The following is a 25,348-nucleotide window of genomic DNA, read 5'->3' as shown; positions in this document are numbered from 1 at the left end:
TTTTGCTCAAGGCTAGTTTTCTTTTTTGAATCACAGTGCCACTCCCAGTTTTCTCATGGTTAACTGAAGATAAGACTCCTACAGACTTTCCTGACTGGGTTGACCTCAAACTCCAGTCCTCAGATCTCACCCTCCTGATTAGCTAGGAATACAGGCATAAACCACCAGCACTCAGCTCTACTTTTTAAAAATCTAATTATTATAAAAAGTCATTCTAGCTGGGAGTTTGGCCTAGTGGTAGAGTGCTTGCCTAGCATGCACAAAGACTTGGGTTCGATTCCTTGGTACCACATACATAGAAAAAAGCTAGAAGTGGTGCTGAGGCTCAAGCGGTAGAACTCTAGCCTTGAGAAAGCCCAAGCCCAGGACTAGCAAAAAAAAGTCATTGTAGAGGAATTATAGCTACATACGTCAGGTAAAGCGTAAATTTCTTTCCCAAACTCTCACCCAGTTTTTCCTTCCCCTTCACTCCAAGTTATATAGTTTATTTTGAATACAGTGTTCAGTTGAGTTCCATTTCTTAAAAAGAGCTATACAACTTAAGACGAAGAGAGTTTGGAGGGGAAAACTGGGAGAAAATAAGAGAGGCAATGACACTGTTCAAAAAGAAATGTATCTGTTACTGACTTAAGTAACTGTAACCAACTGTACATCACTATTACAATGCAAAATATGAAATATTTTTTAAAAAGAGCTAAGGCACCAAATGACTCCTTCCACTTTGTGAAAGATGGAAGGACACAATTAAATATGTTCAAATCTACTGCACTGTGCAAATCTAAATAGTTTGTTTGGTATTCCTTGAAAGCAACATATATATTCTGGCTTGCCTCTAATAACTCAATCATTTCCTTCAACAGTCCTGTCTTTCTTCAAGGTGACTTGGCCACATGGAACCACAGAATTCTTCAGCTGTCATAGAATTCTTCCTCCTGGGCCTTTCAGATGATCCAAACCTGCAGTCCATCCTCTTTGGGCTCTTCCTGTCCATGTACCTGATCACTGTGCTCGGAAATCTGCTCATCATCCTGGCTGTCACCTCTGACCCCCACCTCCAAACCCCCATGTACTTCTTCCTCTCCATCCTCTCCTTGGCTGACCTTGGCTTCAGCAGCAGCACTGTGCCCAAGATGCTGCTAAACCTCCAGACTCACAGCAAATCCATCAGCTCCACTGGCTGCCTAATGCAGGTGGCCTTTTTTTCCTTTTTTGGTGGTCTGGACAGTCAATTACTGGCAGTGATGGCTTATGACCGCTTTGTAGCAATCTGTCACCCTCTGCATTACTTACTCATCATGCATTCCAGGCTCTGTGGCCTCTTGGTTCTGTTGTCACTGTGCACTGGTCTCTTAGATTCCCTGGCCCACTGCTTGATGGTGTCACAATTTAACTTTTGCGTGGATGCAGAAATCCCCAGTTTCTTCTGTAACCTTCCTCAGCTCCTTAAGTTTGCCTGTGATTATGTGGCTAACAACAATCTGCTCCTCTTCCTCTTTGCTGCAGTCTTTGGTGGTCTTCCAGTCTCAGGCATCATTTATTCTTATGCTCGTATTATTTCCTCCATTCTGAACATCCCATCCACCAGCGGGAAATACAAAGCCTTCTCCACCTGTGGCTCTCACCTGTCTGTCGTGAGCTTGTTTTATGGGACAGCCATAGGCGCCTACTGCAGTTCTTCTATCTCTCACACTCCCAGGAAGATGATGGTGACCTCTTTGGGGTACACCATGATCACCCCCATGCTGAATCCCTTTGTCTACAGTTTGAGGAACAGGGACATCAAGAGAGCTCTTTGGAGGCTGCTGAGAATGACTGCCTAATATATATATACTTGGGCCATCTTGGTTGGATTTGTGGATCAGAAAATTGGGCAAAACCAAGCACTTAGAATTGGAAGCATGCTTGTCAGTTTCTGTACTTTTGATGGTGATGGTGATGGTGATGATGATGATGATAGTGATGATGATGGTGATATTTCACGTGTGAATGTTGCTTCATTTCAGAACTTCTCTAGTTTGGATCTTGAATGTTTCTCAAAGCCTACTTCAAGACTAGGTATTTAGTCTGTAGCTTTATGCAGAGGTAGTGAAGCTTTTGAAGACAGGAAGTTAGGACATTGGTGGAGTGACCTCAAAAAGAAAATGGTGAAACTCTGTCTCTTCTTTCCCCTTTTGTTTCCATCACTGTGATTTTATCAGCCTCCTCTTTTTTCTTTTTCCTTCCTATTTTTATTTATTTTTTTTCCAGTTCTGGGTTTGAACTCAGGGTCTAAGCACTGTCCTTGGGCTTTATCAAGTCTAGAGCTCTACCACTTGAGCCATAGCACCACTTCTGGCTTTTTCTGTGGATGTGGTACTGAAGAACCAAACCCCGGTCTTCATGCATGCTAAGCAAGCACTCTACCACTAGGCCAAACTCGTGGCCCTTCCTTCCTTTTTTCCTTCTTTTTCTTTGTTACCTCTTCTTTGCTTTTCCTCTTGGATTGGCTTTGAACTATCATTTCCTAGATTTCAGTCATTTCAGTAGCTAGGATTACAAGCTGAGCTCCTGGTGTTCAACCAGAGCTCTTTCTGCTCTGTTTTTTTTTTTCATCCAAGAACATGTATTTTCTGTTCTCTATGCTGTTTATTTTTCCTTTTTTTGCTCTAAACATCATTTTCTATTACATTGTAGTTTGAGGCACAGAAGGGGTCTGATTTTTTCATTCAGCCTTTTGTCATTCTTTCACCAGTGGGCAGTGACTGTCATTTGTCTCCTTATGCCATTTAGTGGCCCAGTTGCTTTTTCCCATTGATGGTTCTATGTCACTATGTCCTCTTGGTTATAACTTTCACCTTTTCAGTTACCAATTGAATGCTCTATGGAGCGATGTCTTTATGGAGATAGGTGAAATTCTATTTTCTTTTCTTGATCCATGAGTCAATAAATGGTCACTTGAGGAGTGAATGTGTGTGTGAAATTGTGTTACTGAAGATGGCTAAATGTGCTCAGAGAGAGAAGTTCATCATTGTGGTATTGTGGTTCCTCTGTTTCCTTTTCTTTTTCTTTCCTTTTTTTTGTTTTTTGTTGTTGTTGGCGGTGGTGGTGGTTGTGGGGCTTGAACTCTGAGCCTGGGTGCTGTCCCTGAGCTGTTCAGCTCAAGGCTACTATCCTAACCTTGAGCCACAGCACCACTTCCAGTTTTCTAGTGGCTCACTGGAGATAAGAATCTCAGTCTTTAGTGTCCAGGGCTGACTTTGAACCTCAATCCTCAGACCTCAGCCTCCTGAGTAGCGAGGATTACAGGTGTGAGCCACAACCCCCAATTTGTTTCCTTTTCCTGTAGGCTTTGATGGCCAATTTTCAGTTAGTGTGTGGCTGTAATTGTGCTTGGGGGTTGCCTGAATCATCATAAATTTCTTTTTTCCTTATTTCCTCTTCCAAAGAGAACCATTTTCCAAAGAAAATGCATGCCATTGTTTTAATGGAAGCTCATCCTCTTCTCTTTTCTTTTCTCTACTCTTTCCTTTCTTTTCCCTTTCTTTTTTTCTCTTGTGTTCATTCTTTCCTTCTTTCCTTCCTTCCTTTCTACTCAGAGAGATTGTACTTTGCCGGGCCTACCGGCAGCAAATTGGGGTTCCTGAAATAGGGGGCAGGGACTGGAAAAAATAGAAGAGAGACAAACACATCAGGTCCGGGAGGTCTGCAGCCCAGGCAAAAACTGCCGCCCCCGTTTATTCTCAACTCAAAGCTTATATCCCTTCTTGAGACCAGGGCACTGCCAGGTGTTACATCCAGATGGTTAATCAGGGAACTGTTGGGGGTTACATTCATATGGTAAATCTCAGATCAATTGAACAGGAGAAGGCCAAAAAACAATAAGACAATCAAGCAATTATCTGATGCAAATCAAAGTACAGTTTGATTCCACTCTTGCTCCCAACAGTACTTGGATTTAAATTCCGGGTCATATTCTTATGATGCATATTCTCTATCTTGAGATCCCTGCCCCTAACCCTGTTTTAACTTTGTTAAGATTAGTTCTTGCTATTTCTGTCCTTTGACAGTGCTGAACCTGAGTTCTCAATGTGCTGTCTCAGCTCTCTGAGAAGACACTCATTTCAGGCTACTGTAATTCCCTCAGCCTTAAGCCAAAGCACTCAATTCCACCAAGAAGGAACCATAATACCCAGAGTCCACTTCAACCTGCAAGCCTGACTCTGCACACCTCACAGGATCTATAATGAAACTCAGAGCAATTTAAAGGCAAGGGATTTAACATCTTTAATGTTTCTTGAACTACAATACGATTTTATCCTCACTTCAAAAAACATAAGTTGCAAATATTGCAATTCAAGAATACCCTTAAGATACAAATAACCCACAGACCATAGCAATTGAGCCACACCACACACCACAACACACACATCTCATGTCCTGGGATTCCATGTCTGACTGAGAGATCCTGCTGTTTTTGGTCAGCAAGCAGCTGAGGGATGTGAGTGATAGCCCATAGGGCTAGCCTGGGGAAAGGTTAAGAAGCTGGATGCCTAGACTCATTTGTGCAGATTGGGTTCTGCCTTCCTACTATCATAATTTGCAAAAATTGTCGATTGAAAGATCGACAATTACATCATTTTTTTATGGGATGGGAGTTTGGCCTAGTGGTAAAGTGCTAGCTTGCCTTGCATGCATGAAGACCTGGGTTCGATTCCTCAGTACCATTTACATAGAAAAAAGCCAGAAGTGGTGCTGTGGCTCAAGGGGTAGGGCTCTAGCCTTGAGAAAGCCCAAGGACAGAGATCAGGTCCTGCTCCAGGCCAGGCAAATATATATATATATATTTTTTAATAGATGACATACTGAAATGAACCCCATTGTAAAACTAATGAAAGGTAATAAAATGTTTCAACTTTCAAACTTGTTTTTTACTTCAGAATATTAGTGCTGTGGGTAAATGGCTCACTCCTAAGACTCTAGTAAATCAGGATGCTGAGATCTGAGGAGGGTAGTTCAAAGCCAGCCCAGCCAAAAACTCCTGCGAGACCCTCCCCAGAACAGAGAAACTTGCACACAGGACAGAAGGTACAGAAATCAAAAGCAGCCAAATTTTGAGCTCTATTACAAAGCCATAGTACTAAAAACTGCTAACTATTGGCCCCAAAATGTCATAAACACACCAAATCCAAGTACGCAAAGAACCAATGGAACAAAATAGAAGACCCGAAAATGATCCTACAGAGTCACCTGACATTTAATAAAGGATGAAAGAAAGACTTCTTCAACAAATGATGCTGGCAGAATTGGTTATGCACAAGGAGAAAAATTAGCTAGATCCTAATATATTGTGGTACAGAGGGGTGATAGTTTCAGGAATCTAGAAATTGAAAAAAAGTATTGATGCTGAGTATCAATAGCTCACATCTCTAATCCTAGTTACTCAGGAGGCAGAAATCTGAGGATGGCAGTTCAAGGTCAGCACAGCCAGGACAGTCCATGAGCTCCTTATCTATAATCACCGAAAAGCTGGAAGTGGAGATTTGACTGAAAGAGCAGGGCATGAACCTTGAGCAACAGAAGTTCAGGGACAGCACCTAGGCTTTGAGTTCAAAGCCCAGGACACCTCCCCCACAAAAAAAAGAGTTCGTGTCTGAATTTCATTAAATCTCTCAAACTTTGAAGGCAGAAGATGATAACTAGCCTTTCTCCAAAGGTGAAGAAGGTCATTTCAGTCCTAGCAATTAATCCTCTCCCTTTTCTTCTCCATGGGGATTAGCCAGTCCTTAGCAATTAGAATCCAGGGACCAGCTTGATTAATGAGCAAAGCTGGGCATTGAGCTTCCAGGTCAGATGATAATGAACCCATTCTGTATTCCCGCCCTACCACTAGCTCCGTGGAGCTCCATGTTGTATGTGGCAGTGTGTCCTGCCAGGCTCACCACAGAAACAGAGGATTCCCTTATCCTCCCGTCTTCTTGTCAGACCTATGCACAGAGCTGAGAATCTCACAGGAAGCAGGGGAGAAATAGACGAAGTGTCCTGCGATCTCCTCCCAGCAAGGATTCAGTATAGTCCAGTAAGTTGCTATGAGATACCTGGATGGACAAGGGAGGATGGTGATCTGGCTTGTCCACCAATCTGAGAGCCCAGCGGGGGTAGCTGGATGGGAGGATTTACCAGGAGGCAAAGTTTACCTCACAACCCTGGGACCTTTAATTCTGATTTTAATAATGGCATGAGTACTGTTCCTCATGTTCTGTTTGCCTCCTGCACTTGTTGCATGTAATCAAAGAATCTGTGCCACCAGAGAAGGATGCAGGACGCTATCAGGTCTTCACCCTGAAAATCATGATGATGGTGGTGGTGATGATGATTAACCATGATGTAATAAATCTTTAATAGGCCTTCCATGTCCCAGACTCAAGGCTTACTTTCTTCATGGAGTGGCTGATTTAAAAAAAAGAAAATCCCTGTCACTACAACTTTTCTCCATGATAAAGAAAACACACACACTTCATCAACATGACACATACTAGGATAGGATAAAGTGTGTGTGTGTGTGTGTGTGTGTGTGTGTGTGTGTGTGTGTGTGTATGTATGCCAGTCCTAGAGCTACATCTTAAGTCCTGGGCACTGTCCCTGAGTTTCTTTGTACATGTTTTATGGTTACTATAAAGGTTATGTACAAAAGGATTGAAGTTGCTGCATGTGTCAGGTAAAGAGTACATTTCTTGGCCAGGAGTTTGGCCTAGTGGTAGAGTGCTTGCCTAGCATGCACGAAGACCCAGGTTTGATTCCTCGATACCACACACATAGAAAAAAGCTGGAAGTGGTGCTGTGATTCAAGTGGTAGAATTCTAGCCTTGAGAAAGCCCAAGGACAGTGTTCAGGCCCTGAGTTCAAGGCCCAAGACAGGCAAAATAAAAAGAGTACCTTTCTTTTTGGACAGTGCAATCCCTTCTCTTATCCCTGAGCTTTCTTATTCAAGGATGGCATTCTGCCACTTGAAGCTCCACTTCAAGCTCCTTGCTGGTTAAATGAAGATAAGAACCCATGGGAGGCCGGGAGTTTGGCCTAGTGGTTAAAGTGCTTGCCTAGCATGCACGAAGACCCAGGTTCGATTCCTTGATACCACATATATAGAAAAAGCCGGAAGTGGTGATGAGGCTCAAGGGCTAGAGCTCTAGCCTTGAGAAAGACCAAGGACAGACGCTGAGCTCAAGCCCAGGACTGCCAAAAAAAAAAAGAACACATGGGACTTAGCTGCTTGGGTTAGCTTTGAACCACAGTTTTCACATCAGACCCCTTAGTGGCTAGGACCCCACGCATGGACTCTCAGTGGCCAGGTGAGAATTGATGCTTTTATATAATGTGGTATTATTGCTCTGATAGTCAGTAGATGTAGTCAGGTTTGAATCTAGCCAGCAAGACTCCTCCATCCCCCACAGAGTACCTGTCTTTCCTACCAACCCAACCTGATTTCTGTCCCCGTGTCTTTCCCTTTGGGTGTTCCCTATACAAATGAAGAGCTGTGTGGGTGTCCTGGCTGTAGCAGCTGCAGGAAGCAGGGCTGGTACTGCAAGTGGAGCCACAGAGAATGTTGCCACTAGGCTAGTTCAGAGCACATGTGTCTCTTCCCATCACCCCGAGATTTTCCCTCTGCTATTCATGATCATGTTCACATTGTGATTCCATCCTCAGTGATCTCTGCTGGGTGTTACTCTGAGTCAGACAACAGAAAAAAGATAGATAGATAGATAGATAGATAGATAGATAGATAGATAGATAGATCATATGCCTTAGGAAATTTGATTACAAACTCTAGCCTCTGCTTTAAAAACTTCTAACATTTAATGAAGCATTCAACAAACCCCTTGGTTATAGCACAAAGGCCCAAGATTCCATTTTGAAATTTACTGCGGCCTGAGGTACCTGTGGCACCGTGGACAAGTTCTTTGTGAGGTCATCTCAGTTGTCTCTGCTTGTTCCAACTATACTGAGCTCCAGTGGAAAAAAAGTTGTGACACAGCATGTGACTAAACATAATACATTCAAAGAATTGGAAAGTATACTGTAGACATTATCATTCATATGCTAACAAGGTTGGCCTACCCTTCCATTAATATCTGCATGTTTATGTTTCCCTAGATTGCTAAAAGCTTTGTTTTTATTATTTCATTGCCAGTATCATCACAATAGCTGTTCTCTACAGCTATTTTTGTTTTCTTGCTTTTTGAATGTCAGAGCTAGGTGATCTTATTGAATGGCAGAGTCAGGCCATGGGTAAACAGCATTTTAGTCCATTTCCTACCATCCTCCTGCTATGTGTGTTTGCCTTAAGTTATATGGGATAACTGGGGACCAGTGGTGGAAAGGTAGGTATAGATGAAATAGTTCCAAGTCACAAATGCTGTTCAGACATGATCAGAGGTGTCACTGGGTGTTCTGTTTTCTTAGGACTGATAGAGGTTTTGTTACAAATAAAATCATTGACAACGAAGCCATGGTGGCTTACGCCTGTAAACATAGCTATTCTGGCTGAGGTCTGAGGACCATGGCGTCAGCCAGCCTAGGCAGGAAAGTCTTTGAGAATCTTTTCTCCATTTAAGCATCAAGAAGCTAGAAGTGGAACTGTAGAGCAAGTGGTAGAATGCCAGCCTTGAATAATAAGAGCTCAAACACAGCATCTACGCCCCAAGTACAAATACCAGCTCCCCCATGAAAAAAAATAAAATAAAAAATGTCCCATGCTGTATTTACTTTCTGAAAGGTGGGCACTAGTGACTTGTTTGTATTCTGAAAATTTCTCCTCGTGTTTGAATAGATTGTCCTCGAAATTATCTCTAAATATTTGTGTCTTTCTGTAGATTTTATCAATTACCCCTCCTGGGGATCTGCAATTTCCTTGTCTCAGAGATTGGCAGTTTTTCCCCTAGTTGTCTGGTCTTGGCTCATGGCACAAATAGAGGACAGATAAAGTGCCAATCAGCCTTTGCCCCAGTTATGTGTGTGTGTGTGTGTTTGTGTGTGTGTGTGTGTGTGTGTGTGTGTGTGTGTGTGTGTGTCTACGCATGCGTGCATCAGTACTTGATCTAAGGGCACTGTCCCTGAGATTTTTTCTAAAAGCTGGTGCTCTACCACTTCACCCATGGCTCCCATGTTTTCTCTCTTTCCTTCATTCCTCCCTTCCCTCCTCCCTCCTTCACTCCCTCCCTTCTTTCCTTCCTTCTTTCTCTCCTCCTTTCCTCTGTCCCTCCCTCTTTTTCTTCCTTCTCTTTCTTCTTTTGTTGGATCATTAGAAATTTTGAGTTTCACAGTCCTTCCTGCCCAGAATGACTTCAAACCACCATTGTCAGATCTCACCCTCCTGACAAGCAAGGATTACAAGGTATGAGCCCCACCAGCATCCAGCTTGGAAACAAATATTTCTTAATCCATGGATTCCCTCCAAAGGAAGAGAGCAGATATCTTCTTATGTTCTCTACACTGCCTGTCTCAAAGTGTTCTTTGCCATAAAGTCTCTAAAAGGAATGATGTAAAAGCAATAACATGGCATAGAAACCCAAGCAAAAAGGAGTGGTGATACGCAGGCAGAATGGAGAAATCCTGGAAGACACAAGGATTTGGTTCCAGTCTGTGTTGCATCAATAGAATGATTGCCCACATGCAGGAAAACATTACAGCAAAAGTTTCCTTATTTTGCTCCCATTTTGGTGTCTACAAACCCCAGCTCTAAATGCATATGTAGTAGGAGATGCCTGTCATATGTTGAGAGGCTCTAAAGAACCACAGTACTCTCCAAGACCCTGCCTCACATCCATTCAGTTTCACTGTCTCCTTCCTGCCTTCCTCCCCACTCTTCCTCTTTTTCTCCTTTCCTGCCTTTCTTTCCTTCTTTCCTTCCATCCTTTCATCGTTCATCACTCCTTCCCTCCCTCTCTCCTTCATTCCCACCCACCTTACCATTCTTCCACTTCTCCTTTCCTCCCTTATTGCCTTTCCTGTCTTCCTCCCTTTTCCTTTCTCCCTCTCCTTTTCTTTCTTCTACCCTCCTTTCCTTCCTTTCTTTATTTCATTCCTGTCTTCCCACCATTCATCTGTTCTTTTGAACCACATCTCCCCGTCGCTCACTGGTTCACTGTCTGCTGACTTTTCCCTCTGGTACTCACCCACAAGATGTAAAGTTCTTTTTCCACATAGAGTCTAACAAGTAATTCTGTGGTATTTCTTTACACTTTGTTCTACCTTTTCTAGGCCCCCTATCACCCTCCCAAATACAAACAAACAATTTAAAAAAAAAACAGAAACAGCAACACCAACTGAAAGAATCACTTGTTTCCTCTTCTTGGAATTCTTTTCATAAAATACTATTATATGTGTTCAAATACACATATGCCTATAAATCTATAAGTAAACACACTGAATGATTAAATACACACACAGGGAAATGATAAACTCTATACACATTCTCTGAGTAGATTTTTTTAGGTACATGAATGCAAAACACAAGCAATTACCTGCTTACATGTACACTCCGTTACTTGAACCAATAATCTACCATTTTTTTTCAAAAGGTTCCCTAGCCACATGGAGGCACAGAACTTAACATGGGTCTTGGAATTCTCCCTCCTGGGCCTCTCAGAGGATCCAGACCTGCAGTCCATCCTCTTTGGGCTCTTCCTGTCCATCTACCTGATCACCGTGCTCGGAAATCTGCTCATCATCCTGGCCATCAGCACTGACCCCCACCTCCACACCCCCATGTACTTCTTCCTCTCCAATCTCGCCTCGACTGACATTGGATTCAACAGCAGCACTGTACTTAAGATGCTGGCGAACCTGCAGACTCACAGCAAATCCATCAGCTACGCTGGCTGCCTGACTCAAATGGCCTTTTTTGTTTTGTTCGGCTGCTTGGACAGTCTACTCCTGACCGTGATGGCCTATGACCGCTTGGTGGCCATCTGTCACCCTCTCCACTACCCCATCATTATGAATCCAAGATTCTGTGGCACGTTGGTCCTTCTTTCATTGTCCATCAGTCCTTTTGGCTCCCTGGCCCATTGTTTGATGGTGTCCCAATTTACCTTCTGTACTGATGTAGAAATTCCCAATTTCTTCTGTGACCCTCCTCAGCTCCTGAAGCTGGCCTGTGATTACACATCCACTACAGACATATTCGTCTTTCTCTTTGCTGCAGTCTTTGGTGGGCTCCCTGTCTCAGGCATCCTGTACTCTTACGCTCGCATTGTTTCCTCTGTCCTCAAAGTCCCATCAGCCAGTGGGAAACACAAAGCCTTCTCCACCTGTGGCTCTCACCTGTCCATTGTGTGCTTGTTTTATGGGACAGCCATCGGGGCGTACTGCAGCTCTGTGTTTGCAGACGCCCCTGGGAAGGTGACAGTGGCCTCAGTGATGTACACAGTGGTCACCCCCATGCTGAACCCCTTTGTCTACAGTTTGAGGAACAGGGACATCAAAATAGCCCTTCAGAGGCTGCTGAGAATAACAGTCTAATATATATACTTAGGTCCTCTCATTTTGGTTTGTAGATCAGGAAAGTCTGCAAAACCAAGCACTTAGAATTGGAAGCATACTTAAAATGTTTCATAGTATTAATGATGATGATGATGAGGACGATGATGACAACAACGATGATGACGACAACGACGATGTCGACATTTCATATGTGAACATCGCTTTATAGTTTGGATTTTCAATGTGTCCCGAAGTCTGTATTTTTAAGAGTTGCTCTACTATCTGTAGCAATCTACACAGGTGGTGGAACCTTTGGAAAATGGGGTCTTGTGAGAGGAAGGAAGTTAGGTCACTGATGAAGTGACCTCAAACAGAGCATGGGAAAACCCCGTATCTTTGTTTCCTTGTCACCGTGATGTTACCAACCAATTTTCTTTTTTCCTCTTCTTTCATTTTCTGCCTTCACTGTTACTTCTTTCCAGCCCTCCTTCCTTCCTTTTTCTTTCTTTCTTTCTGCCTTCCTTCCTTCTTTTTCTTTTTCGTCCTTACTTTCCTGCTTGGGTTGACTTTGAACCATAATCCTCTAGATTTCAGTTTTCTAAGTGCCTAGGGTTACAGACAAGCCATCAGTGGGTAACCATAGTTCTTTCTCCTCGAGATTACTTTTTCCTCCCACAATTCTTTCCTCTTCTTTATTCTGTTTGCTTTTCCTTGCTTGCTCGAAATACCCTTCTCCATTACTTTGTGGTTTGAAGCACAGAAAGGGTCTGATTTTCCATTCAGCCTTTGGTCCTTCTTTTAGTGGCAAGCAGTGAATGTTCTCATGGCCTAGGACCCAATTATCATCTTATGGGTCTTAGTGATGTGACTGCTTTTTCCCATTGGTGATTCTGTGTCACTGTGACTTTTCAGGTGTCATGTTCATCTCTCAACCATTACAGAGTGAATGATCTACAGAAAAGTGACTACATGAACATAACTACTATGTTTGAGGAAGGAAGGCATTCTGTGAACTTGTGTGACTGAAGATAGCCAAATATATTCACAGAGCAAAGGATACCATCCTGGTACCTCTCTTCATTTCCTTCTCCAGTGTAGGCTATGATAACCTATTTTTTGTGACTTTGTAATTGGCTTTGTGTGTAATTTGACAAGTCATTATAAATGAATCCTCTTGTACCTGTGGATTTCCTGAGGCAACAGAAATAAAGTCAATTGGACCTGTGGCTCACCTGAATCATGATACATAAACTTCACATTAAACTTTAGTCATTTTCCAAACAAGAATATTGGAACTATTCCAAAGAATATGCAAAAAGTCATTTTGGAATCTCTCCCTTTATTCCTTTCTTCGTTTCTCTTTGCTACCCTTTCCTTTGCATTCTTTATTTCCTCTACTCCTTCCTTCCTTCCTTCCTTCCTTCTTCCCTGCATGATGATGTACTTGGCTTTATATTCTGCGTTATTTAAGCCAATGCTCTCTATCTAGAGACCTGCTTCTAATCCTGTTCTTGCTTTGCCTCTTTTGGGTAAATTCTTTCAATTTCCTAGCATAGACCTTGCAAGATGATGATCTAATTCGGCTTCTGGCAGAGATAAGATTTACAGCTACACTCTACCATACCCAACATTCTCTTTAACTTCTTTATCAGCTGGGCTGTGGCACTTCACTCAGGAAATGGACACTGTTTAGGAGCTGTTTTGTTAGCATTCTATGACTCAAGCCATAGCTCCACTACCGGCTTCTTGCAGTAAATTAAAGGTAAGAGACTCATGTGGACTTTTCTGACCAGGCTGACTTTAAACTGTGATCCTCAGATCTCAGCCTTCTGAGTAGCTAGAGGTACAGGCATGTGTCACCTGTGCCAGCCTTCTCTCTCACTCAGTACACCTCAACCTCCTCAATACTTAAGATTACAGTAGGAAACATTGGTGACTGGCTCTTCTGTACCATTTTCAATTAGCATTATTTTATTTGGTCCTATGTGAACCTCTGTTAAGACTACCTTCAGGTATATACTAATTATGACAAATGAGAGAAACCATGGAGATTATATTTTGTTGGGTCTGGCTTACTTCACTTAATAAGATTTGTTTCCAAGTTTTTGTACCATCATGAAGCCATTCGGTGTTGATCTCCACCTTCTAGCCTTCTACTCTGGATATGCTGACATGAACCATCTCAATAAAGTGACTGAAATAGAATTCTTATACCCTAGGTGACAAGGGAAGAAATACAACTTAGATTAGCTGACACCTCCCCATATATCTTCATACAAAAGACACTCTTTTTTTTAATTTCACACAAGCATTTATTTCATTAATAATAATGAAAATAAAATGAAAAATTCACAGAAGTGTCACACTAAGTTAGCAAAAGAGATATGTTTATTAGTAAAGAGTAGATTCTCAAAGAAAACAAGTTCATTCAGAAGAGATTCTGTACTGCCTTTTTTCCTCTAACATTAATGAGAGTGGCAAAGGAAACAGAGTCCCAGACAGAATCAGCCAGATGATCTCTTTATTTTAAAAATATGAAATATTTCTGGGTACCAGTCTCTCACACCTCTACATCTTAGCTACATAGAGGCTTCTTCTCTACAAATCAAATACTGAAAAGCCTGAAGTGGAGCTGTGGGTCAAGAAGTAAAGCTAACCTTGAAAGAAATTTCTCAGAGCAAACACTGAGACCCTGCGTTCAAGCACCATAATTGGCACGCACAGAGAGAGAGAGCGAGAGCGAGAGAGCGAGAGAGCGAGAGAGCGAGAGAGCGAGAGAGCGAGAGCGAGAGAGAGAGAGAGAGAGAGAGAGAGAGAGAGAGAGAGAGAGAGAGAGAGAGAGAGAAACCAAGAGTAAACTAGAAAGTTCAGACGGACATGCTTTTCTGCCAGTCTGAGCACTGTCCTTGGGCTTTCTCAAGGCTAGCACTCTACCACTTGAGCCACAGCACTACTTCCAGCAGTTCTATGTATGTGGTACCGAGGAATCAAATCTGGGTCTTCATGCGTGATAGGCAAGCACTCTACCACTAGGCCAAACTCACAGCCCCGAGAAGGGCACACTTAATAGAAACAAGTCCCAGAAATTGCTTCACAGGATACAATGGTTATTAAGTATCCTCAGAGTAAAAGAACCACAGAATGCAATTCACATGAGTTTAAAGATGAAACCAAGGGGCCCGGTAGTATTGCCTAATGGTAAGACTGCTCTCTTAGCATGCACAAAGCCCTGGGTTTGATTCCTTGGTACCACATACACAGAAAAAGCTGGAAGTGGTGGTTTGGCTCAAGTGGTAGAGTGCTAACTTTGAGAATGCCCAAGTACAGTGGTCAGGTCCTGAGTTCAAGTCCCAATACTGGCAAAAAAAAACCCAAAAGAAAAAAGAATGAAACCAAGGACAAATAGAGCCCAGATACTCAATGCACCCATGTGACAAAGGAAGAGGAAATCCTGAAATGAGTCTAGTGATGGGCATTTGAGATGGGAGAGAATGATAAATGGAGTGACCTGCAGCAATAAACATATAAATAGACGTGCTAGATTGTAGCCTTTATATATGGTATTCAAAGCGTAGAATAATTAAATACAATCAGATGGGAACCATTCTTTTTACATATATATATATATACATATATATATATATATATTGCCAATCCTGGGCCTTGAACTCAGGGCCTGGGAACTATCCTTGGGCTTTCTCAAGGCTAGAGCTCTACCACTTGAGCCACAGCATCATTTCTGGCTTTTTTCTATGTATGTCATACCGAGGAATTGAACCCAGGTCTTCATGCATGCTAGGAAAGCACTCTACCACTAGGCCAAACTCCCAGCCAGGAACCATTCTTAAATAGAACCACAGCTTTACCTACTATGTCATGATCACTATCTTTTCAATAACCTTTTGGCTAACACTACAGCACAAAATTTTTAGGCTAAAATTACAACCTCTGTCTCAGTCTCTTCTTTCTGGGCAAATGGAGAAGAAAAAAGTATTATTTGAGAATGACACATCAAACATGACCTCATTTAACCAAAAGCAAATTTAAAATGTTTCAGTGTTTACACCATTTTGGTTTGGCAGGACAGGTTGATGGTTCACCAAGATCTCTATTCATTTTAATCCACTCTTGACTCCCAGATCCAAAGCCATCCAGTTACTGAGTTTCCTGAAGGCTTCTTTCATGTCTCTGTTCCTTAGACTATAGATAAAGGGGTTCAGCATCTGTGTCACTACAGAATACATCACAGACGCAACTGCATTCTTCCTCCGGGATTCCACAAATGCAGAGCTGATATACACCCCAAAACCTGTCCCATAGAACAAGGAAACCACGCATAGATGTGAGCCACAGGTGGAAAAGACTCTATACTTTCCTCTCGAGGATGGCATCCTCAAGACCGAAGACACGATGTGTACGTAAGAGACAATAATTCCGCAGAAAGGAACCCCAGCGAAGACACTAGACGCTGTGTAGATCAGGAGATTATTGGCAAGGGTGTCAGAGCAGGCCAACTTGAGGATCTGAGCGAGCTCACAGAAGAAGTGGGGGACTTCCAGGTGTGTGCAGAAGGACAGACGGAAAACCATCAGAGTGTGGAGCAGGGCATAGGCTGTGCTCATGAGCAGAGAGATGAGTACCAACAGTACACAGAAATGGGGGTTCACGATGACGGGATATTTCAGCGGGTGACAGATGGCCATGTAGCGATCACAAGCCATCACTGCAAGGAGACAATTTTCTAAGCTACCAAACAGCAATACAGAACAGACTTGGCAGAGGCATTTCATATAGGTGATGCTCTGGTCCTGAGTATGAATGTTCACCAGCATCTGGGGGACGGTGGCTGTGATGAAACAGATGTCATTGAAGGACAGGGTGGACAGGAAGAAGTACATGGGGGTGTGAAGGTGGGGGTCAGAGCTGATGGCCAGGATGATGAGCAGATTGCCAAGCACAGTGATCAGGTACATGGACAGGAAGAGGCTGAAGATGAGGGGCTGGAGTTCGGCGTTGTCTGTGAGTCCCAGGAGAAGGAATTCTAAAATATCCGTTTGATTAATCAATTCCATTTAGACATGAATCTGAGGGGAAAGATGGAGTAAACGGTAACTTATTATGTTATGCTCAACCGTAGCAGCAGCAAATTCGAAAAATGGGAGATGTATTTAATTTTTTTAATGTAATGGAAGAAGTAAGACTTGGAGGTGCCAACTCAAGATTTATTACTTAATGTCTCCTGGCTCTGTGGACCTGCTGCCTTTGCTGAAGCTAAAAACAACAAAGGATACTGAGTTTTGAGAACCTATTATGAAAAGAAATCTTCATTCGCCTTTTGAATTAAAATTAATCAGCTACTCCCTCTCTACTCAATCACTGTGTCTCACTCCCCATTAGGAAACAATTTTTATTAAATGCCACCTCTGTCACATGCATTTTGCCCAGTGTTGAGCATAAAACAAACTATAAGCCATTCATATTGTTTTTTAAGCATCATTTGCTACTTTCACATTAATTTACAAATCAAGAGCAAATTAATTAAATATGCCTTCTAGAGTAATGGGTCCTTCCTGGATCCTCAAATTTGTGCCTCGTGAGTAACTAGGATTCCAGTCTGGCCACTGGTACTTCACATGACTTAATTTTGATTCATTTCTGTGATATTTGACATAAAATTTCAAATCTTTACATAGTTAAAAATACATATTGATAAAAGTTTCATCTTTTTATTGAAAAAATACATATGGAGTGGGCACTGGTAGCTATGAGCCTGTGATTCTATCATTCAGAAGGCCGAGATCTGAAAATCGTGATTCCAAGCCAGCTTTCCCAGGAAAGTCCACGAGGCTTTTACCAAGAGGACAGAAGTATCACTTTGGCTCATGTGTCAATGCCCTAACTTTGAGGAAAATGATCAGGAACATCACCCTAGCCCTAAGTTCAAGCTCCCAGATGGCACAACACAATTCCTTTTCATCTATGTGATACATATTCCATGTATAAGTATATATGTGTTATTTAAACTCCATATTGCATTTACACATGTTACACATAACCTAGGCCTGTCTGGGGAAATATTTTTACCTGTATAGGAAACTGAATTTTCTGTTTCTTCAATGGAAATTTTGTTGGATGAATTGATTTTCTTGACTGCCATCATCATTTTGCAACAAGGAGGCATCTGTCTCCACACTAATGTGTTGTTTCTCAGTTGTACCTTACTAAGTGGTACGGGAAGCCTGGGGGATGACTTATGACGAGAAACAAATGGAATGAAGGCACTCAGAGCAGAACTATAACTGGTGCTTTGTTATCCCATCAGTAAATTTATATGGCAGTGTACTGTTCACTTGGCAGCAATATGTTATATCAGTCACGGAAAAACAATGAAGAAAGAGATCCATAATTAATAAGCACCCATATCTGTATGATAAACTGCCAACTTGAGATGGGTACTGGTAGCTTCTGCCTGTAACACAGTACTCAGCAGCCTGAGAACTCAGAATCACAGTCCAAAATCAGCCCACGAAGAAAGTCCATATGACTCTTATCTTCGATAAACTAGTAAAAAGCCAGAAATGGAGATGTAGTTCAAGTGGTAGAGCACTAGCCTTTGAGGTGAAAAACCTCAGGGACAGTACCCAGGCCCTGCATTCAAGCACCCTGGATGAACACAAATACACAAAAAGCAAACATGAATATCCATGTGGTGAAATTATTACAAGGAAAGTTTGGGCTGTGTGAAGAAAAATGAGAAGATAGTTCAGTGATAACCAAAATGCATTCGAGGTGAATACAGAAGAAAATACATTAAAGCTAAAATTCATTAAACAGAATCAGATGTCTGAATTCCATCTGACTTCACTTCCAATATAGTAACAAAGAGACCACATGTTACCTGGCAGCTTCGGGAAAGAATGATATCCGGGGGCTGTCTCTTCTGCATAGTGAGCATAGAAGATACAAATGCAGGATGCATTCATAGACTGGCTATCTTAAGAGTCCTGGTCAGCAATTACTCCAATACAGATTCCTCTCTAGGGCAAGGCTGCTGAGTTGTCTCATGCTTACCTTTTACAGACTCTGGGTCCCTACAGACCCAATGTCCAAAGCTCCTTGTTAGAAAACCAGTGTTACCATCATTCAAATCCCAGGAGAACAATGTCCTTGTAGCCCAAAGACAGAGAAGCGAGAAATTCAAGATGGCCACTCCCCTGACTCAGAAAGCCTTACATCATCCAATTTTCCCCATTCCTCCCCTTCAGTGCCATCTTTGAAACTGCAGGCATATGTCACAATTTTTCCCTATGAAATTCCAAAATAGAATTTGGGGCTAAACTGAAGTTTTCAATAGTGTAGAAGCATCCTCAGACACAAACAGGATTAAGGCAAAAGATAGTGACCAACCTGTATCATTGACAATTTTCCTTTAACCCTGAACTCCTCTGGCATAAATGTTTGAAAGAATGTGTACAAGTACCCGTTTCTGTTCATCTGTCTCTCTCTTTCAATGTGGCACCATGCCTGAGGGATCTCTTGTGCCTTTTGGACAGTCTCTTCCTTTTGGGGGGATGCCTGGATTGAGAATTTGATCCTCAGCTGGAGACACTTTGGTTGGACTGGCATGCCTTCCATCTACTGCCCCCTCCTCTCTATGTCCTTACCCAGGAAAGGAGAGGTATTCTCATGGATACTTCCCTCCCCATCCACAAGGAGTCCTCCCTCACCATCCTCCAGACTGCTCACACTCTCCCCTCCCGAGTTTCAGTATCCAGTGTGTGGGTGCGAGAAAGAGATTTGATGGTGAGAATAAAATCATCAGTCTGCACCAGAGATAGGTGTCCAGAGAGGGAATTAGTGGCTGAGAGAGATGACATGAGAAAAGCTAAGGAGGAGGTGTTTCGGCAGCAGTGGTGGGAGTGACCTCAGAGACTGGGGTCATTTTGCAGACTCACAGTGAGGTGACTGACATGTGATTAACAATTGCAGTTTGGAGCGTGTGATTTCTGGTGAGGCTACATGCTATCCTTCAGGAAGAAGAGAGGAGGAGCTATTCCCTTGGTTGGAACTAGCATCAAGCAGAACCAAGGGCAGGAAATGTAGTCTAGTGGTAGAGTGCTTGCCTAGCATGTAAGAAATTTTGAGTTTGATTCTTCGGTACCATAGACACAGAAAAGGCCAGAAGTGGAGCTGGGACTCAAGTGTTAGAGCACTAACCTTGAGCAAAAAGTGTCCAAGGACCGTGCCCAGGTGCTGAGCTCAAGCCCCAGGACTGGCAAAATATAAGAGAGAGGATCTAGATTGTTCAAACAATGAAAAGCATTCATTAATGGCACACGTGATTTATAACTCCAGCGTAGGTGCAAAGAAGAAGAGATTTGAAGTTCTTTTTGAGTGATACATTGCAAAGGAGGGGGAAAAATGGAACTTGCATTTCATTCTTCCTGTAAAATAAACTGCATATATTCCACATCTAACTTAATGGGTCAGAAACTACCCCAGCTAAAATGCTCAATGACAACCAAAAGTGGAGTGGCTCACGTCTGTGATCCTAGTTACATAAGGGGTGAAGATCTGAGGATCACAGTTTAAAGCCAGCCCAGGCAGGAAAAGTCTATGAGGGTCTCATCTCCTCTGTGACATTCTCATCTCCAATTACCCAAGGAAAAGCCAGTGATAGAATGCTAGCCTTGAGCAAAAATGTTCAGAAACAATGCTGAAGCCTGAGTTCAAAACACATTGTATATGTTTACTTCATTTTTTAAAAAGTGAAGTAAACATATACAATGACAATACTCAATGTGCATATATGTATCATATATATGTATTATATAATTAGCTACCTCAGGATGGGGGGGAGTGACACGAGGATAATTGCAGAGAAGAATGATGGAGGGGATGACAACAGTCAAATGCACTGTACTCATAAGCTAACTTGTGGAATTAAATGTTAAAAAAAAAGATGCATCGTTTTCATAGTGACCATATTTAATCCCGACACCCCTTTGTACAACTGTTGAAAGATAATACAAGGCCAAACTTTTTAAATTTTAAAATAATTACGTGTTAATTGAAAAAAAAATCATCAATGCTTTCTGCCAGTGCCTCATACCTATAATCCTAGTTCTTCAGGAGGCTGAGATCTGAGGATCACAGTTCAAATCCAGCACAGACAGAAAAATCTGGGAGGTCTTTATCTCCAATTAATCCCCAAAATTCAGAAAGTGGAAATCTGACTTAAGTGATAAAACAAAAGCCTTGAGCAAAAATGTTCAGTGGTAACACCTAAGCTTTGAATTCAAACCACAGAATACCACCAAATTAAAATTATATAATGTCTGAATTTTATAAAAATCAACTTAGAAATCAATAGAGGGCAATTTGGTTTCTTCCTGAGATAAAGAGGGCCAGACCTGTCCTAGCAATTAATTCTCTCCCTTTCTTTCTCCATGGGGATTAGAATGCATGGACCAACTTGACTAATGAGCAGCTCTGAGCATTGAGCTTCCAGGTCACCTGGTATAAGAATCCATTCTGCTTCTCCGCCCTACAAGTAGCTCCTTGGAGATCCATGGTGTGTGTGGCAGTGTTGGCAGTGTGTCCTTCTGCCAGGCTCACCAGCAGAACCAGAAGATTTCCTGTGTGGTCCTGACTTCCTGCCAGCACTGAGCACGGAGCTGAGCATCTCACACCAAGCAGGGGAGAAAACAACTGGGTGTCCTTTGGTCTTCTCCCAGCAAGAACCAGTGCAGCCCAGTAAGTGCTACTGGATACCTGGCTGGAGGAGGGACGGTAGTGACCTGGCTTGGTCACCATGCTGAGAGCCCAGGAGGGTCACCAGGAGGCAGAGTTTACCTTATAGCACTAAGATGTTTAATCTGACAGTAATGGCATAAGGACTCCAATTGCTGTTCTGTTTGTTTTCCATACTTGTTCCAAGTCATCAAAGAATCTTTTCACCCAGAGCCGATTGCAAGAGCTCTGTCATGACCACACCCCATACTCAAAATGATGCTGATGATGATGACGATGATGATGATGATGATAAAATTTAATCTTTACCTAGGCCTTCCAGTGCCACACACTCAGATAAATTCTTTCCTGGAACAGGCAATTAAAAAATAAATCTTTCCTAGCTACCCAGGAGGCTGAGATCTGAGGATCAAGTTTAAAGCCAGCCCCGGCACAAAATTCCTGAGACTCTTATTGCCAATTAACCTCTAGAAAATAGGAAGTGGGACTTAGTTCAATGGTAGCATAGTAGCCTTGAGCTGAAGAGCTCAGGGACACTGCCAGGCCACTTCAAGCCCCATGGCCCACAAAGAAAATCTATATGACTACATTTTCTTCCCATGAGGGAGAATAGAAAACCACATATGTTATTATCATGAAACACTTTAGGATAGGTGAATTTCTGTGCGTATATGTCTGTCTATCAGTCTGTGCATGTGTATACATGTGTACTGGAACTGGGGTTTAAACTTAAAACCTAGGTGCCTGATTGAGCTTTTTTAAATGGTTTTAATACTCATTACAAAGCTTTCATACAGAGGGTTTGCCATTTTGTTGGTCTTTTCTGCTGCTATTTTTTAAAATTTTTCATTGTATTTGAACATCAAAAAAAGGAGATTAAATTTACTAAACGACAGAGTCAGGCCTTCCTGGAATGTGTATTTGCCTAAGATTATATGGGATAACTGGGGACCTGGGGCAGAAAGGTATAAATAAATGAAATAGTCTCAAATCACAGGTGCCATTCAGACATGATCAGAGGTGCCATATCGTAGTCTGACAGTCTGTTTGCTCATGACTAGTCTTGTGGGGGTTCTGTTACAGTACAAATCATTAACAACCAGCCACAACCAGCCTAGGCTCTGATTTCAAAACCAGGCCAAGCACAAAAATAAAACTTAAAAACGTTGCATGCGGTATTTACTTTCTAGAAGGTAAGCACCGATGACTTATTTATATCCTGAAATGTTCTCCTCTGGTTGAAATAGTTTTCCTCTAAATTATGTGTTTCTGAACATTTGTTTCTTTCTGCAGATTTTGTCAGTTACCTCCTCTGTGGCTTCTACATGTCCCTTGGCACTGTTTTCAAGAAGCTCTGGTCTTGGTGAATGTCAGGAGGGAAAACAGATAGGCAGGTAGATGCCAACACTAATAAATTTTCCCAAATGCTTTATTGTGCCAGTATTGGGATGGGGCTTGATCTCAGCTCTTCCTGAGCATTTTTGGGGTCAAAACTACCACTTGATCCACAGCTCCTCTTCCTCCCTTCTTATTTCTTTCCTTCCTCCTTCCTTCTTTCATTGTTTCTTTTTCTTTTTGGTAATAAATTTTTATTTAGTGTTAAAACCATTTCACATCTGATCGTTCTTTTTCCGGTTATTTTTTATTTTAATTTATAGAGGGGTTACAGTTATATTCACCAGATAGAAGGTACATTACTTCTCACACATTGATACCCCTTCTCGTGTTTTTGTTTCTTTTTCTTTCACTCTTTCCTCTTTTGTTGATTTCCTGGAAATGGGAGTCTCACAGTCTTTCCTGCCTGGGCTGACTTCAAACCACCGTCCTCAGATGTCAGCCTCCCTGAGTAGCAAGGATTACAGGCATGAGCCCCCACCAGCATCTAACTTGGAAACAAATATTTCTTACTCCAGGGGTTCTCTCTCCAAAGGGAAAGAGCAGGTATTTCCTTGTGATCTTTACACTGACTGTCTCTAAATGTTCTTTGGCCTAAGGTCTCTAAAGGGAATGATGTGAAGCAATAACATGAAGTAGAAACCCATGAAGAAGGAGTTGTAAGAGTCACCTAAAATGGAGAAATACTGGAAGACACAGGTCTTTGTTCCAGCCTGCTTTGCACCAACAGAAAAGGTTTCCACCTGCAGGCAAACTTTATACTTAAAGTTCATATATTTTTGTTCTCACTCAGCTGGCTACCTATCCCTTCTGAAAAGTAGCAGAATGTGTAAAAGCATATGAGAGGAAATGTTATGCACTGACCAGGAAGACAGAGAAGCTGAGGAGCAGTGTCCTCTCCAAAGCCCGTCCTCACCTCCACCCAGTTTCGCTGCCTCCTCCATGCCTCCTTCCTTCCTGTCCTAAATGCTTTCTTCATCTTTCTCCTTTCTTCCTTTTCTTCTTTCCTCCCATCCTTCCTTCCTCTTTCCCTCCCCTTCTAACTCCCTCCCTCCTTCCCTTCTTTCCTTCCCTTTCTCCTTTCCCCCCTCATTTTCTTCCTTGTTTTCTGTGCTGTTTCCCTCCCTTTTCCTTGTTTTCCCCCCTTTCTTCTCTCCATATTCCGGACCTCCTTCTATTCCCCCCTTTCCTTTCTTCCTTTTATCCCATCCTCCATCCCTTCCTCCCTACCTTCTTGTCCTTCCTTTCTTCCATGTAGTACAAAAGGTTTGCCCCTGGGTGTGAAGCATGCTGAACAAGATGTGGACCACTGAACTACACTTCCATTTCTGAAAAAATCCACAAAAATCAACCACAGCTGCCACAGCCCCTCCATGCGACCCTCTGGAAGAAAGAATTAAACCATTCCTCAGCCATTTCTATGCTCAAGTCTGCCAAAGACACACAATTCATTGGTGGCATGTATACTATTTTAATTGTTCCAATAATCTGTCCTTTTGTCAAAAGGTTCCCTAGCCACATGGAGGCACAGAACTTAACACGGGTCTTGGAATTTTCCCTCCTGGGCCTCTCAGAGGATCCAGACCTGCAACCCATCCTCTTTGGGCTCCTCCTGTCCATCTACCTGATCACTGTGCTCGGAAATCTGCTCATCATCCTGGCCGTCACCTCTGACCCCCACCTCCACACCCCCATGTACTTCTTCCTCTCCATCCTCTCCTTAGCTGACCTTGGATTCACCTCTACCACCGTCCCCAAGATCCTGGCGAACCTGCAGACTCACAACAAATCCATCAGCTACCCTGGCTGCCTGACTCAAATGGCCTTTTTTGTTTTGTTCGGCTGCTTGGACAGTCTACTCCTGACCGTGATGGCCTATGACCGCTTGGTGGCCATCTGTCACCCTCTCCACTACCCCATCATTATGAATCCAAGATTCTGTGGCACGTTGGTCCTTCTGTCATTGTCCATCAGTCTCTTGGACTCCTTGGCCCATTGTTTGATGGTGTCCCAATTTACCTTCTGTACTGATGTAGAAATTCCCAATTTCTTCTGTGACCCTCCTCAGCTCCTGAAGCTGGCCTGTGATTACACATCCACTACAGACATATTCGTCTTTCTCTTTGCTGCAGTCTTTGGTGGCCTCCCTGTCTCAGGCATCCTGTACTCTTACGCTCGCATTGTTTCCTCTGTCCTCAGAGTCCCATCAGCCAGTGGGAAACACAAAGCCTTCTCCACCTGTGGCTCTCACCTGTCTGTTTTGTGCTTGTTTTATGGGACAGCCATCGGGGCGTACTGCAGCTCTGTGTTTGCAGACGCCCCTGGGAAGGTGACAGTGGCCTCAGTGATGTACACAGTGGTCACCCCTATGCTGAACCCCTTTGTCTACAGTTTGAGGAATAAGGACATCAAAAGAACCCTTCAGAGGCTGCTGAGAATAACAACCTAATGTGTGTGTGTAGATAGATATAGATGTAGATATAGATGTAGATATAGATATAGACATAGATTCACTTGGCTTATCTTGTTTTGGTTTGTAAATCAGGAAAGTCTGCAAAACCAAGCACTTAGAATTGGAAGTACACTTGTGAGTTTTGGTAGTGATGATGATGATGATGACAATTGTGTTTCATATATGAACATTGCTTCATCTGAGAACTTCTCTACTTTGGATCTAGAATGTTTCCTGAAGTCTGTCATGTTCAAGACTTGATCTACTGTCTTTTGCGATACTCAAACGTGG

General features: G+C 42.6%; 4 protein-coding genes across 5 annotated transcripts; 3 read left to right on the top strand and 1 right to left on the bottom strand.

Annotated features, from left to right (window-relative positions):
- The first annotated feature begins 890 nt into the window (after positions 1-890).
- LOC150068850 (olfactory receptor 7E178-like) lies at positions 891-1,820 on the top strand. Its single transcript, XM_090329277.1, has one exon. The coding sequence runs from the start codon at positions 891-893 to the stop codon at positions 1,818-1,820; it is 930 nt and encodes a 309-aa protein (XP_090185403.1).
- An 8,182-nt stretch (positions 1,821-10,002) lies between these two features.
- LOC150068849 (olfactory receptor 7E24-like) lies at positions 10,003-11,496 on the top strand. 2 transcript variants are annotated; one of them, XM_090342040.1, is made up of 2 exons: positions 10,003-10,020; positions 10,540-11,496. In XM_090342040.1, the coding sequence occupies exon 2, from the start codon at positions 10,567-10,569 to the stop codon at positions 11,494-11,496; it is 930 nt and encodes a 309-aa protein (XP_090198166.1). In that variant the 5' UTR covers positions 10,003-10,020; positions 10,540-10,566. The 2 variants fall into 2 exon arrangements, with proteins under 2 accessions (XP_090198166.1, XP_090198158.1); XM_090342032.1 differs by lacking the exon at positions 10,003-10,020 and adding an exon at positions 10,350-10,369 and having other exon boundaries at positions 10,527-11,496.
- Positions 11,497-15,569: 4,073 nt separating this feature from the next.
- LOC150068848 (olfactory receptor 7G1-like) lies at positions 15,570-16,535 on the bottom strand. Its single transcript, XM_090329270.1, has one exon. It carries the CDS (start codon positions 16,527-16,529, stop codon positions 15,570-15,572), a length of 960 nt encoding a protein of 319 aa, XP_090185396.1. The 5' UTR covers positions 16,530-16,535.
- Positions 16,536-22,933: 6,398 nt separating this feature from the next.
- LOC150068847 (olfactory receptor 7E24-like) lies at positions 22,934-25,054 on the top strand. Its single transcript, XM_090342017.1, has 2 exons — positions 22,934-22,971; positions 24,100-25,054. Exon 2 carries the CDS (start codon positions 24,125-24,127, stop codon positions 25,052-25,054), a length of 930 nt encoding a protein of 309 aa, XP_090198143.1. The 5' UTR covers positions 22,934-22,971; positions 24,100-24,124.
- The last annotated feature ends 294 nt before the right edge of the window (positions 25,055-25,348 follow it).

This window comes from Megascapheus bottae, chromosome 1 (assembly GCF_031878675.1).
Source record: "Megascapheus bottae isolate mThoBot1 chromosome 1, mThoBot2.hap1, whole genome shotgun sequence".
In the NCBI taxonomy this organism is placed as follows: Eukaryota; Metazoa; Chordata; class Mammalia; order Rodentia; family Geomyidae; genus Megascapheus; species Megascapheus bottae.
This window is presented reverse-complemented; position numbering and strand designations above follow the sequence as displayed.

Bases quoted from the DNA above. Each gene is read 5' to 3' on its own strand.
- LOC150068850 (XM_090329277.1), top strand. From the start codon at position 891: ATGGAACCACAGAATTCTTCAGCTGTCATAGAATTCTTCCTCCTGGGC.
- LOC150068849 (XM_090342040.1), top strand. From the start codon at position 10,567: ATGGAGGCACAGAACTTAACATGGGTCTTGGAATTCTCCCTCCTGGGC.
- LOC150068848 (XM_090329270.1), bottom strand. From the start codon at position 16,529: ATGGAATTGATTAATCAAACGGATATTTTAGAATTCCTTCTCCTGGGA.
- LOC150068847 (XM_090342017.1), top strand. From the start codon at position 24,125: ATGGAGGCACAGAACTTAACACGGGTCTTGGAATTTTCCCTCCTGGGC.